At 38.3% G+C, this 17,990-nt stretch overlaps 3 protein-coding genes across 4 annotated transcripts; 1 reads left to right on the top strand and 2 right to left on the bottom strand.

The window, feature by feature from the left end:
* Window positions 1-448: 448 nt before the first annotated feature.
* On the bottom strand, window positions 449-3,559 carry LOC140790777 (scarecrow-like protein 9). The gene is made up of 3 exons (XM_073141028.1): window positions 3,420-3,559; window positions 766-3,251; window positions 449-683 (listed from the first exon to the last, which is right to left on the bottom strand). Exon 2 carries the CDS (start codon window positions 3,078-3,080, stop codon window positions 855-857), a length of 2,226 nt encoding a protein of 741 aa, XP_072997129.1. The 5' UTR covers window positions 3,081-3,251; window positions 3,420-3,559; the 3' UTR covers window positions 449-683; window positions 766-854.
* Window positions 3,560-5,231: 1,672 nt separating this feature from the next.
* LOC140790776 (uncharacterized) lies at window positions 5,232-9,162 on the bottom strand. The gene is made up of 4 exons (XM_073141027.1): window positions 8,834-9,162; window positions 8,615-8,718; window positions 5,752-5,881; window positions 5,232-5,542 (listed from the first exon to the last, which is right to left on the bottom strand). The coding sequence occupies exons 1-4, from the start codon at window positions 8,936-8,938 to the stop codon at window positions 5,504-5,506; spliced, it is 378 nt and encodes a 125-aa protein (XP_072997128.1). The 5' UTR covers window positions 8,939-9,162; the 3' UTR covers window positions 5,232-5,503.
* A 793-nt stretch (window positions 9,163-9,955) lies between these two features.
* On the top strand, window positions 9,956-15,506 carry LOC140791208 (oxysterol-binding protein-related protein 3C-like). 2 transcript variants are annotated; one of them, XM_073141627.1, is made up of 10 exons: window positions 9,956-10,381; window positions 11,337-11,430; window positions 11,973-12,089; window positions 12,715-12,787; window positions 12,869-12,987; window positions 13,135-13,256; window positions 13,482-13,658; window positions 14,014-14,158; window positions 14,500-14,678; window positions 14,944-15,506. In XM_073141627.1, exons 1-10 carry the CDS (start codon window positions 10,281-10,283, stop codon window positions 15,185-15,187), a joined length of 1,371 nt encoding a protein of 456 aa, XP_072997728.1. In that variant the 5' UTR covers window positions 9,956-10,280; the 3' UTR covers window positions 15,188-15,506. The 2 variants fall into 2 exon arrangements, with proteins under 2 accessions (XP_072997728.1, XP_072997729.1); XM_073141628.1 differs by having other exon boundaries at window positions 10,089-10,373.
* The last annotated feature ends 2,484 nt before the right edge of the window (window positions 15,507-17,990 follow it).

Here is a 17,990-nt window from a genome sequence, read left to right as displayed (position 1 = left end):
ACGGCCAATACGGCCATCTCGGCTCTTTGCCAATTGACATGGTGAACCAAATCTATGGACTTCTGAGAAGAACTCCCTCCTCTAAAAAGATAATCTATGGACAAGCTATGATGTGTATGTTTTCTACTATGTGATCACAATCTACTGTGTAAGGATGCGGCTTTGCTAACGCAACCAACTTAAAAGAATACAAGAAATGCATGTCCAATAATATAAAGTCTCTCAGCTATGAAAGCTTTATAGGTTGAGGCTGGTCCCAATATCTACTTTGTAACCAATCATGTGGATGCTGTGACAAAAGCTTTTAGGAATTTTTTGTACTGTAGTTTGGCCAAAGGTACTAATGAAGATGATACAGAGGACCCACTATGAATCAAAGTGAAAAGAAGTGGTTCATGATGAATGGTGTGAGTTCTAACTAGAAGAAGCTATTGCAATAACAAAGCAATTTAGAACGCAACGAATGCTATGATCTGCATGACCGCTTTGATATATTAAGCACAGGTTTTGTACAGAACTCTCACATCTATCACATAGCAGCAGTAATTACATTACATTCTTCTGCCCATTTCTTCCTACTGCTCCTAGATGCACTCATCCTCCCAACAATTACATTACTCCAAAGTTGTAGGCTTTGAGATGCCAAGGACCGGCAGAGGATTAGTGAAGTCAGGATCAAACACCTGTATCACCAAAAGGATTCATAAGTACAACTGTAAACAAAGTGCAATACCACAAATGGTTTACTAGAAGAGATGTGTGTACCTGAGAATCAGTTGGTAATTCAATTTAGGTCCACTAATAGAACAAGGCAAATGGCCTTCTTAATATATCCATAATTCCATATCATAAACCTAAACTTGATTAGGTTTCCATGTGGAGACGGCATAGATTATTCTTCCCTTCCAACCTTGTAGCAACCATTGACTGTCTTCATCTAAGACAAAATCCTTGTGATAAATGGCTCTCACCTTCTCTTTTGCTTTCCTCATGATATCTGGATTCAGGGGAAGCTGCTTAAACCCAGCCCTGAGATTCCTCACCTGCCACTGCTTGTAACTCTCTGGTCTCTCAACTCTCTCTGGGCCCTCGCATGCTATGACATTAAGAGCCTCGCGCCCAAAGAGGTCTCTTTCGATCAGCAACCTCTGTTCGTCCTCCCGTGGCACGGTAGCTTGAAGCATGTCAAATAATGCAGAGAAGTGGAATAAGGCCTCACGGAAGCGCGTGACGAAGAAGGGAGCACTATACGATCCATTCACAATCCCATGGATGAAGACGTCTGGATTCATTTGCCTTATGGTGTTGAGGACTCTATTCCTTGGGCTATCCACAGCAACTGTCTCATCGACCAGATTCCTGAAGCGATACAAGCAGTTGACAATAAGCACCTCATCTTTTTCAATCTTGAGATCCTCAACACGGATTGTTTCCCATTTTGATGCTATGCCTTGATACCTGAAAGGAACTTTGAAAGATTTTGCATATTCTGTCAATCGTTGCCCCGTCTCTTCGATTCTTTCTGTAGGACGGAAACCAGGCTGTGGTACATCTATGCCAGTGATGCGAAGCTCTGGAGGCCCACCTTCCCTGTTAGAGAGACGCTGGATGAGGCATGGCCATTGGAAGCCAAAGAAGATGCCAAAATCAATGATGTGCACTTTTGATGCCTTTTCTGCCACATTCAGGATAGTTTGATTAGAGAAGAAATGTGACACCTTCTTGAAAGGGCATGCAGCAAGGTATAGATGGTAAGCCTTGAGCATGTCAGTGGCAGTCGTCCGCTTCGCCACAAGCTTATGATATTTCTGACTACCAGTGCCGGCTAAGCGAGCCTCGAGACCATCTGACAAACAGTATGCCAACCGCTGAGATCCATCTCCATTTGGTGAAGAGTGCTGCCTTATCTGCTTTAGTAGTTCGTTAGCGGTCCGGCGGTCGTCGGCTGCCACTGCCTGAGCACAATGGATAAGGAGAGTCCTCAGGTCAACCACCTCTTTCTTGGTTTGCTTCTTTCCTCGCGACCTCCCACCACCACCACCGGATCCTTTAGTTTGGCCATTGTCGGAATTCTTGGTAGCTTCATTTTGCATCATTTCTCGCAAAGTAGAAGCTCTTGTAACACACTTGTCGCCTTGACAAAGTAGAACACTATCAAACATTTCAGACCTGAGGGGCTCTTCGGTGGAAACAGCTGACTGCTTATTGTTCCTCCCTTCCATCAAATCCAAGTCTTCACCACGCCGATTCTTCCTGACTCTGGAGCCAAAGCTCGTGTATTCCCTCTCCTCTTCTGCCTTGACCTTGACAAACTGATTTCCTTTTTTGGGTTCTTGAGGAAATGAAATCCCACCCGCCTCTAAATCAATCAACAGCTTATTGCTACTTGGGAGGAACTTTTGTGCTTCTTCCACCCCTCTCCTGAACTGCCAAGCTGGAAGGCTTTCAATCAAGTGTTCAGGTATCTGACTTGTAGTTATCAATGGCTCCTCCAACGACTCGAGGACATTACCGACACTACCGGAGGAGCTAATTGGAGACTGAGATGAATAATCAAAGGAAGCAGGAAATGCATGTGATCGCTTGTGATCCACAGAATCTTGCCCCGAACTACTATCTATCACCCAGCTACGACTGCTACTCTCATCAGGGCTCTCCCAATTGAGATGGGTATAAACCGGCAACCTATCTGGCGAAGGTGGGTACTTCTGCCCGAGTATATCATAGAAAGGTTTCGCGGCAGCTCGGAGGGCTGACTCCTCCTGATATATGCTAACCTTTTCATCTATGTCCTCCTCCATAAGCATCTTACTTATATAATCAAGGGCTACATCCGAGATGATCTCGCAATCCTCAGGGATATCCCCCTGGTTAGCTTTGCCAACAATGAACCCGGGATTGCCGCTTGGGGTTGCAGAAGAATTCATATCTTGCAAGTAAATGGAGCTACCATGATCTAAGAAAGGTTGTGAATCACCTACTAGAAAACTACCCATAGAATTCTGTTGAGAGTAATAATCATCATAGGCTAGCCCCCGCATCAAGCCAGACAACTCTTGGAGCCCAGAATCCAACACCATTGAATTCCAAACCCTTCACCCTCCCAACCTAGCAAGATTGCGTCTTCTACAAGTACATGAAGACCACCATCGCAGTAACAAGATGGCACCTTTGACTCTAATACCCACACAATTATCTTGCAAACCTAACCAGATCTTGCAACAAAGATTTGGGTTTTTGAGTTTCGAGATCTGTATCAGACAGATCGAAGAGCAAGTAAGATCACCAAAAGGTTTTTCTTTTTTAACAAAAAAAAGTTTAGAAAAGTACGCTTAAAACAAGATTAAAAAAAGGATAAAAAGAAGCAACTTTTCGTTTTAATTCTACCAAAGAGATCGGAGGAGGTAATAACGCCGCACCTTATCGAAACCCAAGCCAGAGGAGGAGGAGGAGGAAGGAGAGAAACGAGAATTTTGGAGCTCCACTGGAGGAGTAGGAGGAGGAGGAGGGCTGGATAGGTTCCTCGCCTATGGTGCTATCTATATTTTGTGGGGACTTGATCATATTATTGATAAGGAAGTGGGGGGGAAAAGTAAATGGCAGAGCCTTCTCGGAATTTCCGAGCCGAACACGTGGGAAGATCACCGCCGTCACAACAAGGTGGTTGCGGATCACCAGTAGGCCCCGTCAATTAAAATAAAATGGGCCGGCCCACTTGGAATTCGACAAGCCGACTAATTATCACGTGGCCCATCTCCCTAGCCGCGAGGTAATCACGTGGGGACGTGCATATCCCGACGTGCGTCTTCGATTCGCCCAAAACCGAGATCCGACGGCCGGGGGAAGGGGTCCACCGTCGAGCTCTGGCTAAGGGTGGACCCCAACACCACCACCACCCCCCACCCCCCCGCCTCCCCCGGGTGATACGTTTCGCTGCCAGGTGGCGCCATGAATTCGCTCAGTCCCATTGCAACTCGAAGTGGCAGCATCTGCCACGTCGGATAGGTTGCTGATCTGGCATCATCTTGTTGTCGGCTCAACAAGGCTGTCGGAAGAGAATTCTTCAAACTAGACAATTTTATTAAATTAAATTACTTGTAGAAAAGCTGAGATTATATAAGAAATATTATTAGATAGTAAAAAAGATAATAATTGAACACTCGGGATATAATTTAGGATTTATATGTAATTATTGGCAAGTAAATCAAACTTATTGTTTGATTAATCGACCAACCAAGAGGTGCCAGATAACCCCTTTCTTCACGTGCCTAATAGCAATTTTCTATTAAACATAAATCATGGGCCACATGCACTGAGATTAATTAAACACTTCTTTACAAAGATTTCGTTAATTAATAGGTGACCACGTCACCTCGATTAGCAGAAACCAAGGAGCATGCCCTCACCTCGGGATATATAATTATAATTATATAATTAATGGTACTAATCTCATCATCGTGTACTACGTAGACTTCGTCTTCAACCTTCCACCGTTGGCCATGGTGACGTTGGTGATGGGACAATGGCTGTTATTGCTGCAACAATAAATTGGTCATGGTGAAGACGTAGTCTGATGAAGATGAGTTGCATATTTTACGAGTAATAATTCAAAGTGTTAATTGGAGACACATGGGGCACTAATCCAGAGACTTTATCTTGTGATTAGTATATATATATATACATATATATATATATATCCTTTTATTGCGTTTTTTATTTTTTAATAAGTAGGAAGACACATGCATGAGATATGTTACCATGTGTCGCATTGGTAACGGAGTTTTATAAGGAGGAAATAGGAATGGGCGTCCACTATCAAGTTTTTTTTCTTTTCTTTTTTCAAAACAGATATTCCACTATCGAGTTAAGAAGTGATGTGGATCCCTTAGCTTTTCCTTTCGTTAGAATTCTAATGAAGCAGTGATCAAGGTCATCCAATTAAATTTTCGACAGAGTCATATAAATGATGCAACTCTTTTTCTTCTTTTTTGATCAGTTAGCCTTCTAAATCAATTAAAGGTGCAGAGAGAAATAAACAAAAATAAAAATAAAAAGATGGGTCAAGTACAACTCCATTGACCATTGTGCAATTAAGCTTTTTTAAGTTTTAACCCATGGAATAATGCTCACTTGGTTAAATAAACTCCTGTTATATAAAGATTCCCGGTTTTGTGGTTTCTCTAAACAACAATAGAAATCATAGTAGATAAACACAAGTGACCACAGTCATGTAAACTTGGATAAAATTCATTATTCACCTCACTAAAAAACCACATTTCCAGGTACAGAACAATCTCCTAATATTCCACTGAATCAGGACTAGTCTAAAAAAAATATAACTGAGGAGCAACAATGCTGTCAAAGTTTTTCTTGTTTTCTTCTTCTTGCTCATAGTTCAGGAGCTGAAAGTACAGGTTTTATGTGTTCTGAAGAAGTTTACACTTACTTTGCAGTAGGATGACAGGATCTAGAAAACTATTCTGGAAGCTTGGAGGGCATCTACTCAGAAGTGTGCCAAGCTGTATACTAGGATCCAGGAAAGCTGAAAATAACAAAAACAAGATTGCACATGGTAATTGAGTATATTCCCAAAGTCAAAGAGGTTAAAACCACTGTAGTTTAGTCTACTAATGTTCACATCTTTAGATGTATTGCCTCTGAAATAACCTAAGAAGCTTTGCAATCCTAGTTTATGAGGTGAAAAATGAGATCTCTTCAGAAATTCTTAACTGGAAGTAGTAGGGAATTTACCAGAAAAAGGGAGAATGAAGCAAAGAGACCCTCCTGAAGAAGAGTTCCATGACCTCCAAATTCTTCTTCATCAATCTTCAGAACATATGTATAGTAGCCATAAATGATCCCAGAAGAAAGTGCCACAAACCTGTACCATAGCAAGGTCAATTTGAGAAAAGAGTAACTCAAACGATCTAGATAAGTTAACATTTTGGATAGAGAACCACCAAATCCATGCAAAGACCAGGAATATTTAATACATTAGCACATAAATAAATCATGAGATCAGGATAACAGACAAGCTTTGCAGTCTACATGCACAATTTTTGGTAGATAGCTACCTAATCAATGCAAGACAATAAATTTCCATGCAGTACAGTCGTGGATGTACAATATTTACAGCATTCTTTCCAGCTAAAGTTGAACATATTCAAGTGAGTCAAGAAGCAACAGATATAACAGGCAATACAGAATATTATGAACAAATTAAAGAACATTGCAAGTAAGCCAAAAGGAATTCACTAAAGCAAAAGAATTGCATCATAACTTAGGGAATATACACTTAAAATTTTAAAACACTGTTGTGATAGGACCTCATTTACTGTTGAAAATGGAGGGTTCATATGATAATCAAATAATGGTTAGCATAAATATTGACATTGACACACAGGATCCTGAACATTCAGTAAGAACACATCCAATAATGTTGACAAGAAGAGAGATCACAAGTCAAAACGCTTCAACAATGTCTAGGCCTTAGTCAAGAACCCTTCAGCAAGATAAGCGAGTCCAAAAGGAAAGCAGTGGACCCCAGTACAAACCTTTTCACAACTACAAAAATAGATACAGCATATATAAGGATAAAGTGGATCTGCATTCCACTAATCTCGAGCTCGTCATTCATAAACATAGTTACGTACATACTGAGTATCTATCAGAAACATGGACAGTGCTATGACTATTTCAAAAACTGCAACAAGCATCGCAACGGCATAAATTATATACATGAAAAGAAAGTAAAAACTAATCCGTCAGCATAAGAAAGTGCATTCCAGCATTTAGGCTACAGGACCTGACAAACTCTCCGCACAATGTTTGCATAATACCATGAATATAGGCCAATTCTACTAACCTATGTGCTCACAATCTAGTAGAAAAAAGTATTATTCCTACCGCATGGATCTTACCTATATATGTCTCGATATCAATTCTCTAGTAATACAGATTATTCAAATCATACCTTAAAAGTTGAAACTATCATTTTGATCATCTTCCAACAGATATCTCTATGCCATACTCAATCTTGATCAGTAACCCATCAACAAGATAAATTTCTACATTCACCTAGGTAACTTAATAAAGATCTCTGGACTCTTAAGAAGTTAACCTAGCATGAAAAATCCAATGACTATCACTCAGACAATTATAATTCTCTAATTCCTGGAAGATCAGTCTAATGACTCTGATTCACCAGACTAAAAATATAACCTCCAACTCTTCCAGCATGCAGAGGTATTAAATTGCTTCAGAGATTACTTTATTCTCAGCATGCAGGAAAACTAATCAAGATTAAAAACTATGCAAGTGAAGTTCTAAAGGTGAGTAATCAGAAAAACTGTCTATGATTCGAAAGTAATTGTAGGATGCTCAGCATTGTTGAAGTAAAACATCCTGACAGCAAGCCTACCTAGTATCTACTTAAGCACTAGAGATGCTATAACTATTATCAATCTTCTATGGACAGATATATTAATCAGTCATGCAAAGCTAAAAGTGTAAAGACATATGGGTTTAGTAGTTCAAAAGATAAAACTAGATCTGGCAGAATAGCCCAACGACTAGGTCAGTGAAAGATCTAGATGAGCTCAAGAGACAGAAATCCATTAGAAAAAAATAAGTTATAAAAAACAACAAATAATTATTCAAGAGTGCTGAAAGAAGAAAAGAGCAGAACAACTTGGATGGTCGTCTTACACTCTTTACTGTTTATGTTCACAAGATGAAGCTACCAACACAAACTGGTCAGCTGTGTAATTGTAAATATCTGTCACCATATAAACAAAGGTCCTGTTTATTTCCTGAAATTCTAAATCTCTATATTTCTCCAACTGAATTCAATAAGGTGGAAGCATAGGCGAGATATTCAAACTCTCAGCCCCATGGATTTTTCATTGAGATAATTCTGAGATCAAAGAATTATTACATGGGACAAAGAAAGGTGAAAGATGTCAGAGTAAGATAGGAGTAGATCAGGATATTCCGAAAGGAGTCTTATTCACAACAGATTAAGTAAAAGAGCTCTCAGATATTAGAAACAATCTACAGAGAGGAACACATGTTTCAACTGATAGGGCTGAAGTACCTGCTAGTCAACATAGCAATAACAAGTTATTCTTTTCTTGCCACTAAATCTTAGCCTTTTTACTATTAAAATAATCTTCATGGAAGATCCATGATTATTGCTAATGATTTTTTATAAGATGTGAGTTATTAAGATTAACTAATAAGTAGGTTGCATTGGCTTGACCATTATAACATATATAACCATAATGAAAAATAAAGTGCCATCCAAACTATTCTCCATACACACAAACAACAGAAAATGGATCTGGCATGATACAAAGGAAGTAAGCTGACAATGGGTCTCCAGATTTACTTCAACAAAGGAGAGCACTAAACTTAGTAATGCAAAAGAAACTTATTGATACACTATTTAACACACGTGCAATGGATGAAGTGACATCTGATACTGGGCATTGATTCACAAATACTAATTGGAGAGAAGAAAAAGCTCAGATCTTGGAACTCAATCACTTCCTACATATCTAGCTACTAAATCAGAAGTAAAAAAGAAAAATATCACATTGCTTCGAGAACTTACACGAGAATCCATATAGCACCGACGAGAGGCACAGCACCCCACAGCAACCCACAAAAGAGACCGACAACTTGCCGAATCCAATGCAGGACATCGCCCAATTGATCCTAAACCAAAACAAAGTCATTAAATTGCACCCAACTAAGCACAAGATCCCTAAATCTTCACCAGAATTCACGAAAGTATTATCAAATCCAGCGAAATCGACCGGTGATCCACTACCTTGTCCCAAGAAGCCTCGGGATCTAGCAGCTTGGCGAACTTAGAGGGAAGAACATGGCTGTTCTGCTGCTGCGGCTGGGACTTGGCCGATTTGGCTTTCCTCATGATTGGACGAGTTCAAATTGCGGGCGTGGGCGTTCGATGTAGAATTTGGGAGAAGACACGAGATTCTAGGGTTTCGAGCGTGGCGAAGGAGACGAAGTCAGAGAAACTGGGAGGGCGAAAGGGGAGGAACCTATTGGCATAATAAATATATCTTACAGGGTTGGATCTGAAAGATGTGGAAATTATTATACGAAAGAGGAATTATATCCTCTCCAGACTCCAATAACTGGAGTTCTCAGGTGCTCATGGGCCCTAATCGTATCTACTGCACTATAGTCTATAGCCCATCCACATAAATCTGCTCAACGGACCAACCTTAATCATAATTATCAAAGATAATTACATTAAAATCCCCTAAACTATTATTCATTTCTACCTGTACTCTTTATTTATTTTCTAGTACACGTTAATGAAAATATATTACTCTCCATTAAACGAGCATTTTACCTTCAACTTTTCTCTAAAATCAAACGTATTTGCCAATGCTGGTTTTAAGAACAAGTGTTTGCCCTTATTTTCTCAGCTTAAGTGTAGAGCTTCTTTTCATGTTGTCGAGTGAAATATCCTTTTCTGCGGGTATCAAATAATCCATCTTCATAACTATTTTATCTACGAATGTCTTTAAAAGAGAAAAAAATTAAACAAGTGATTTTTATAATTAAGGGACTCAAAGTGCGATGAAAAATAAATAAAGGTGCCTATGAGCAATAGTTAGCAGAACCTAAATGTAATTATACCAAATTATCAAATCAATTAGTGATAAAGTGCATTTGCCCAACTGTCTTAACTTCTACTTCCTAGACAGCAAAGATCCAGCAAATAAGAGCCATAATCCATGTGCACAACGATATAAAATAATTCGCCAGATCATGGAATAAATCTACGTACCCACATCCTATACTTTTGGTACTCGAATCGTTTGATAAGTTTTTTATTCGGCAAAAGTCCGATAAATAATAACTTTATCCAGTTTCGCTCGGCAATATTACCCGTTGACCACTCTCTTGTAAGGAGGATAAGGAGTAAAAGCCGTTCATTTACGGCACGGGCCTCACGATCCGACGGTCCAGATTCGAGTAGAGTAGGGGCATTTTAGTCTTTTGGTTGACACTTCCGCTGCATCTGCGCTCCATCTTTTCCCCGTCGCCTCTACGAGTCTACGTACAAAAAAAAAGTCTATCTGATTCTTCGAGCGCCAAAATTTTCCACCGTTTTGGGGATCTTTTACATCTACTAGTTCCTCGGATTAGCTCTAATTCGAGTGCAGATCGAGCTTCGCGGCTTCGTGATTCGTCGATCCGCGTGTTTCGGAGCTTGTTCTGGTTCGATTAGGGTTCCGGCGATGGGATCGAAGGATGAGAAGCCCTCGGGAGGTGGATTCTTCTACTCGATCGCGTCGGGTGTGAGGAGTTTGGGCACCGCCGTGCACAAATCGGTAAATGGGTAGGGAAACCTCGTCGGATATTCGTTGCTTTTCCTATTCGTTGCTATTCTTCTCGATTTGGAACTCTAATTGTTATTTATTAGTTGGGAGAGCTGCTTTACTCGAAAGATAATCGCCAGTCTATGGTTGTGTCGTCAAATATGATTAATATTTACTGTGGATCTTTCTGAATAAATTGGTCGGAATTGTCCTCTTCGAAATCCTTGAAATCATTATTCGTCAGTCTGTACGATTTGATGTTTGAGATTTTCGTTACTGTTGTTGGAATTAGTACATATTTATCGCGATTCGCTCTTTTTACTTGTGATCCCAGTGGTTTAGTTAAATTAATCCGAGCGGGAAACGAAATTAGAGATGCTTACATATGGATTTATTATTGAATTCCTTCTGCAGGTATATGTTTGCGACCTACTTTTGAAATCTATAACATATAGTTACATCTTCCTATTATGAAGGATTTTTTTTTAAAACTTTTGAGCTTTATCACGTCATTATATTAGGTACTGCAAGAAATCTAGTTTGCTTATATGAATAGAAGAAAGAGATCCATACAGCCAATGCCAAATTGTTGGTCTAGTGGCTTCTGGTCGGTTTATTATCCAAAGATCAAAGATGTGCCGATTTTTAAAGTTACTCTATTTCTTTATTTTTAATTTAAAATCAGGCTCAGTTTTCACCTTCACATTTTTCATGTCAAATCAGTTGGAAATGAGCTATCCAGTTTTCAACTTCCGAAAACTTCATCTGTGTGGATGAAATTTTAATCGAAATTATCCTGACCTATTGTATTCCATTCTTCTGTTTGACATGGCTCCACCTTTAAACTCTACCATAGTGCCATTGCATTTTGTTGGTTTGCATCATTACATTGTTAAATAGAATATGTCTGTTTCTGATATGCATTAGTTTATTCTTGTGGATATCACCAATTTCTTGCTGTATATTTTTGTTCAGGTTGTTGGGCTATGAAGGACTGGAAGTCATAAATCCTGAAGGAAGTACAGAGGATGCAGAGGCAGAAGCTCAAAGAGGAAGATGGAAACAGGAGGTGCGGCTTTCTCAATTGCATTTTTCTTTCTCTATCATATTTCCTCTAGACATATATTTGGTTGAGCAAGAAACATTTGATTCCCGCTGTTACTTTTTTAGCTATGTGAGAAGGAACAAGTTCTTTTTTGCTATATTCCTAACTCTGAAGTATAGGATTTTTTTTCTTGTTCCTCGAATGCTTGACTAATGGGCATTATCAAAAGCTTCTCTCTTTGGTTATTTTAACTACTACCTATATAAAAATGAAGTAATGAGCTATGTGGCATAATTCTAGGACTGGAAGATTAGATACTCCTTTTACCTTGTCGCATGGCATAAACGTATACCCTTGTGTTTTGTAACTGAGGGACTTCTTCTGAGAGAACTTCTTAACTGACTTGTCGAAACTAAAATGGTAACCTTTAGCATCATAGTTTATCTTGTGTCTCATTTTCCCTCAGACCAAAAGAAACCAGATTGATTGTTTGAGCATTCTGTTCTAGAACATTACGTTTATCATTGCAAGTTTATGTGTTTATTAACTATACAGTTGCTTTACAGGATCGAGATAGTTACTGGAAGATGATGCACAAATATATAGGATCTGATGTCACATCAATGGTGACCCTCCCAGTCATCATTTTTGAGCCAATGACAATGCTTCAGAAAATGGCAGAGGTTTGAATTGTCTATACTAGGCAACACTGGATGGAATTTGAGATATTAGGAATATTATGGAACTTCCAAAATCAGACTATTACAGGACTTGCCTTTTGCTTCCAAAATGGGAATTCTGTTTTGCTTGCCGCCAACAACAATGATAATAAAGAAAAAAACAAAAGACAATAACAACCAAATCTTTATTCCCTACTACTTGCAGTCTATTAACTTTTATCACGAATATAGATGTAGTTTATTTTTGGGAGAATCCGAGAATCTATGTTAAGTTCAATTACAGTATTATTTTTAGAGCTTTTTGATAGTTGTATTGCAGGTATCACTTAGGTTTATTATGGATTGATGCTTAAACTTCTATTTGTTTGTAAATCCATTAACCAATGGGTGTAACCTGGTGTATGGTTAAGAATTGATCCATGACTTAAGCTTGGTCAGAGCATAGGGATATGGTTTTCTTTTTGGCAATTTTATGTTCCAGATTACAAAAAAGAAGTATGCATTGATTCCATAATGTGCACCGAAGGTCTACAAGGATTTTCAAACTTAATATTAAGCCTTGTTTTTCTACAATTCGTCTCCAATTGTGTTTGGCTTTCTGAACTAATAAGTTTCGTTGTCGTCCTAGTTAATGGAGTACTGTCACCTTTTGGATCTGGCAGATGAGTGTGAGGATCCTTATATGCGTCTGGTATATGCTTGTAAGTTTTATTTGTGGTGCTTCTTCATTCATTATATTCATCAAATTCCATAATGTCTGAAGCGTCAGTAATCCTTGCCAGCTTCCTGGGCGATATCTGTTTATTTTGCTTATCAGCGAACTTGGAAGCCTTTCAATCCTATTCTTGGAGAAACTTATGAGATGGTTAATCATGGTGGTATTACATTTCTCGCGGAACAGGTTTTCATTTTACTCTGTTTACCATTTCTGGAAGCTGTATTTTGATGATTTCTTGGATAAGCTAATTCAGTCATGCTGCTTATGCTGTAATTTTGTTTTTCCATGTTATTTTATGGTAATTTAGTTGTTTTATCTCCATTTTATTAGGTCAGTCATCATCCTCCAATGAGTGCAGCACATGCTGAGAATGAGCATTTTACGTACGACATAACTTCCAAATTGAAGACTAAGTTCCTAGGAAACTCAGTGGAAGTTTACCCAGTTGGAAGGTAATATATGTATTTAATATTGTAGACATCTTAATTGAGCAATGCTTCTTGATGTTTGTTGCTTTTGGGATCTCCATGATCTAAGTTTATCATAAAATCTATCAGATATTACTCTTAATATACAATAATATGTGAATACTTGAGAGTAAGTATTGGTTTAAATTGCATAAAATAACATATTGCGAAGACTATAATGACTAAATAATTTTTTTATCCATGATTTAGGACTAGGGTAACTCTGAAAAGATCAGGCGTTGTCTTGGATTTAGTGCCACCACCGACAAAGGTTAATAACCTGATATTTGGACGCACATGGGTTGACTCGCCTGGAGAAATGGTCATGACAAACTTGACAACCGGGGACAAAGTTGTGCTGTACTTTCAACCATGTGGATGGTTCGGGTATGATTTCTGGTCTTCATCAGCTAGACATTTTTCAGTTCTTTGAATATATCACTAGTGTAGCATTTCTCATTTTTTAATGATTATGGAACAGTAGAGAGAAAAAGTATTTGCCAGAAGGAATGTCATTTAAACTTCAGAATATTTATGGGACTATCTTTATCTAATTCCATGATTATCTGCTTACCTACTAGTCACTGACTCTATCTAGTTGAATCTATGTGACAACTTTATCTATCCATACTGGTGAATATAAGATTGATGACTCAACAGATTACTATTGCCTAGTCTTTAAAGCTTTATGCATCACAGCATTGCATCTTTTCTTTTTATGAGAAGCTGCCATTTATGGCAGGGCTGGCCGATACGAAGTGGATGGGTATGTATATAATGCAGAAGAAGAGCCCAAGATGCTAATGACTGGCAAATGGAATAAATCAATGAGTTGCCAACCTTGTGATCAAGAAGGAGAGCCCCTACCAGGCACTGAACTGAAAGAGGTGGTTGCATACTCAGTAATACTCCATAAGTTTAGTGTTTTGGTGCACAACTTGTAGTTTATTAATATATGCAAGTATGCCATTATCATTTCGTATCTTATGTTGGATGTCACCTTCTACCCTTATAAAGACAAGTCAGCTATGATCTTTAAGTTTGCCACTTACGAATTTATTTGTTAATATCTGTCATAATGTACAAAATATTAGTAATATTGCGAGCCACAGCTAGTGTGGAGCGTTTCTTTTATTGTTTCTCTTTTTAACATAATTGCATTATGTGACTCATTATATTCTGGCCCAGTTTGTAATTATTAAGTGCTCTCTTTTTGTACTTGTTCTAGGTCTGGAGAGTAGCTGCAATCCCAGAGAATGATAAGCACCAGTACACATACTTTGCACACAAAATAAACAGCTTTGACACTGCACCCAAAGAGTTATTGGCATCAGACTCCCGATTGCGGCCTGATAGATTTGCTCTTGAGAAAGGGGACATGTCTAAATCTGGCGCAGAAAAGAGCAGGTGAGTGCTTGAATATAGAAGTACCACTAACCAAGATATATTAATTTAATTTTTAGGTGAGTATCTTTTATCAGCATTTTAATTGCTCGTTGTGGTTGTTTCAAACAACAGCTATGACCTTGCTTGTAGATAATATGGCCAACTAGCATGTTCCCAATACCTTGAGTTTTCCAGCTCAGACTTTTTGACCTGTCCTGAAAGAATACTTTTCCCTTGAAAGTGTTTTAATTTGACATACATTCTCACTTTGAAATTTATACTTCAGTCTGGAGGAGCGGCAGAGAGCAGAGAAAAGAAACCGAGAGGCCAAGAAGCACGAATTTACTCCAAGATGGTTCAATCTTACTGGTGATATCACTCCGACTCCTTGGGGTGACTTGGAGGTATATGAGTATAATGGAAAATATTCCGAACACAGGGCTAGCGTTGATAGCTCTGTTACCACTGAGCAGAGTGACATCAGCTCGATTGAATTTAACCCATGGCAATATGGCGATCAATCTGAGTGAGTGATTCAGGTAGCAAGCTACCCATTTTAATTCTTATTGGGGGTTGCATCTGCCCTCACGTTTTCTATCTTGTGTTGTGGGAGTTTTTTCGTGCACTTGTATCATCATGGCAGACATTGATTAGTTTGAGGAAGTTGTGTAGAAGGTATCAGTTTGTTGTATTTATGTATGGCTTCTTTTCAATAGCCCACCTATTAGGAAATGCAAGATTTTCTCCATTCTCTTGTTTTCTTGTAGCCGTACTGTATAGACACGCTTTCAAGTATTATGATCATTTGCAGTAAGAGGAGCTGTATCAACTTACATCCTCCTTTCTCAAGTTGAGGCACAAAAGTTGCAGGAGATAAGTTTTCTTTTCCTTTTCGGATGTCACCTAAGTTTGTCGGTATCTTTATTTTTTATTTTTTCCTTCTTTTTTGGGAGTTATCTGTCAGCAGTGAAATCAAAAGCGAGAAATTAAATTTCATACATGGGCATTTGCAGATGCTTCCAGTTCATGCATCAACAGCTGATCCTATTTGGTTTGCAGGATAATGTTAGATATTAAAAGTACAATATTAGTTATCAAATGTTTCATAGGAGATATCATTATTAACCACTAAACTATTCCTGCACTAGTGATATATTATCACAAATCGATGGGGTCATAACTTCGTCCAAGCCATGGCGGTTTTGGGATAGAAAGCAAACCCCAATGATGAAAACTGTGTGGAAAGTACACTTGGGAGGGTGTGTGTAAAACTATTAGAAGTACATCTCAGACCAAGGACTAAACTTTTCCTCCTTTCCTCTCTCTCTATTCATAGACCAAAGAATAAACTTTTTCTCCTTTCCATTTCAATCGGTACAACTATCCTATCTAAGCAAAACTATCATTGATTGTCCTCAATTGCTTCAGTTCATATAGTATATATATATCTCTAAAGTAAGGGAGACATGTAAACTAATTGAACATAGAAATACGAACCATTTCCTTGAACTCCACCAGTATGCCCCAGGAGGGGTAACAGTGGGAGGTACGAGTACCCCTCCTTTCCCAGAATTATTAGGTGAAGACGACCAATTAAGAACCTAACCAGTTGGTCGGTCCAAGTAATAGGATAATGGACCACAAGCATAATACCTCGTGAGCCATGGGCGATGCCTTCTCCTACCTGGCAAACTCCCATTGGTTAGACACTGGGAAGCAAATTAAAAGCCCTTCGTCTACCATCTCTCTCAAGGGACCCAAAAACAATTAGAACTCCACCGGCGTTGCCAAATTAAAGCCGTGTTTGGTATAACAACAGTGAAGTCCTTTTAAATACTTCTTCTCCTCCTCCTTTTTTCATTATAGATTGGGAATTGGAGGAGGGCCATGGTCTAAGTTGGCGTGTTGTGGAAAAGGTAGATAGATAGATACGAACTGAGATAAAGTTTGTAGCAAATTTGGCCATCGTTACCTCGAGAGGGTCAAAAGTGGTATACATCCCTCCCTCCCTCCCTTAGTAGCACATGTCTTTGGGTCAAGATTCAAGAACATAGTCTACAAAATAGTGTTTATTTTGTTGGACCACCTCCCACTTTTTATTTTTATTTTTAATTTTATGTGGGATTATTATACGTTGGGTTTTAAAATTATTGTACAGTTTCATATTGAACTCTCGGGTATCTATTTCATAGTATGAATTAGTTAATAATAATTTATCATTGTTCATATCATTTTCGAGGTAAAAATAACACAACAGTACATTTTTAATAAAAGTCAGACTAATTTGCAGAAGATGATTCACGATTATTTTACGTATTACATAAATATACTGAGATAGACTAAACATTTATTATTAAGTACCTCTTCCAAGGACAAAAATAATAGAGCATTATAATTTACTAAAAGAACTATTAAATGCATAGTAAGTATAGGAGGGATTGAGTAAATCCACTATGCAAGGAAACAAAGCGTGGGGTGGGAGAAACCTCTTTCTCTTCTTCTCAGTCTTCGAGTCTTTTAGAAAGAAAGTAGCCAAAGTTTAAAGTTAATGGTTTTGTTTATTTAAATTTACGTATTGAATTAGTATTGGTATCGATATCGGTATCATCCCATTTAAATTACTTCGGTTTGCATGTGTGTGGTTATACTTATTCCACTCGACAAGGAATTATCCAAACATGGTGGGGACCCAATTACTTGGATTTCATCACTCAATCAATCAACTCCATACCCTCAAAAAAAAAAAAATATTGGATAATTTTATTACTTCCAGGATTCAAATCCATTCATGAATTCAGATCTCTCTTTCTTTTTCTTTTTCTTTTTAATAAGGAGAGCCAGAGTTAATCTATTTTTCTTACCCACCGATTAAATGATACCAATAAAAATTAACGACTAATTACTAAAAACAATCTAGTTAGCTTTCTTCTTCTTCTCTTGGCTTTAGTTTGGTGGGGGCAGCTGTACCCTACCTGACACCTAACGTGATCCATCTCTCTCACGGATCCCACCTTCTTCTTCTTCTTCCTCCAACTCCCAAGATTCAAGAACAATCCCCTGATTAATTATTCCCTGCCTTCTTTTTTAAGATCACGGAAATATATAACTTAATATTGAGATATAAATCGTTTATAAACTCGAATGCAAATGATCTTTATAATCTCCCTTCTTGGTGGAACCCAACCCAACCGCTGACTCTGATAGTTTAACGGATCGGATTTGGACCCAATTCCCAAATTAATTGATGTGCAATATTTAACTATAAAATTAGTGCATCCACTCAGTTGTATTAGAATTTAGAAGCCAATGACATCAAAAAGCATGGTCATTCTT

The sequence above is a fragment of the Typha latifolia genome, chromosome 6, assembly GCF_019914945.1.
Source record: "Typha latifolia isolate L0001 chromosome 6, TyphaL0001v2, whole genome shotgun sequence".
NCBI lineage: Eukaryota > Viridiplantae > Streptophyta > Magnoliopsida > Poales > Typhaceae > Typha > Typha latifolia.
This window is presented reverse-complemented; position numbering and strand designations above follow the sequence as displayed.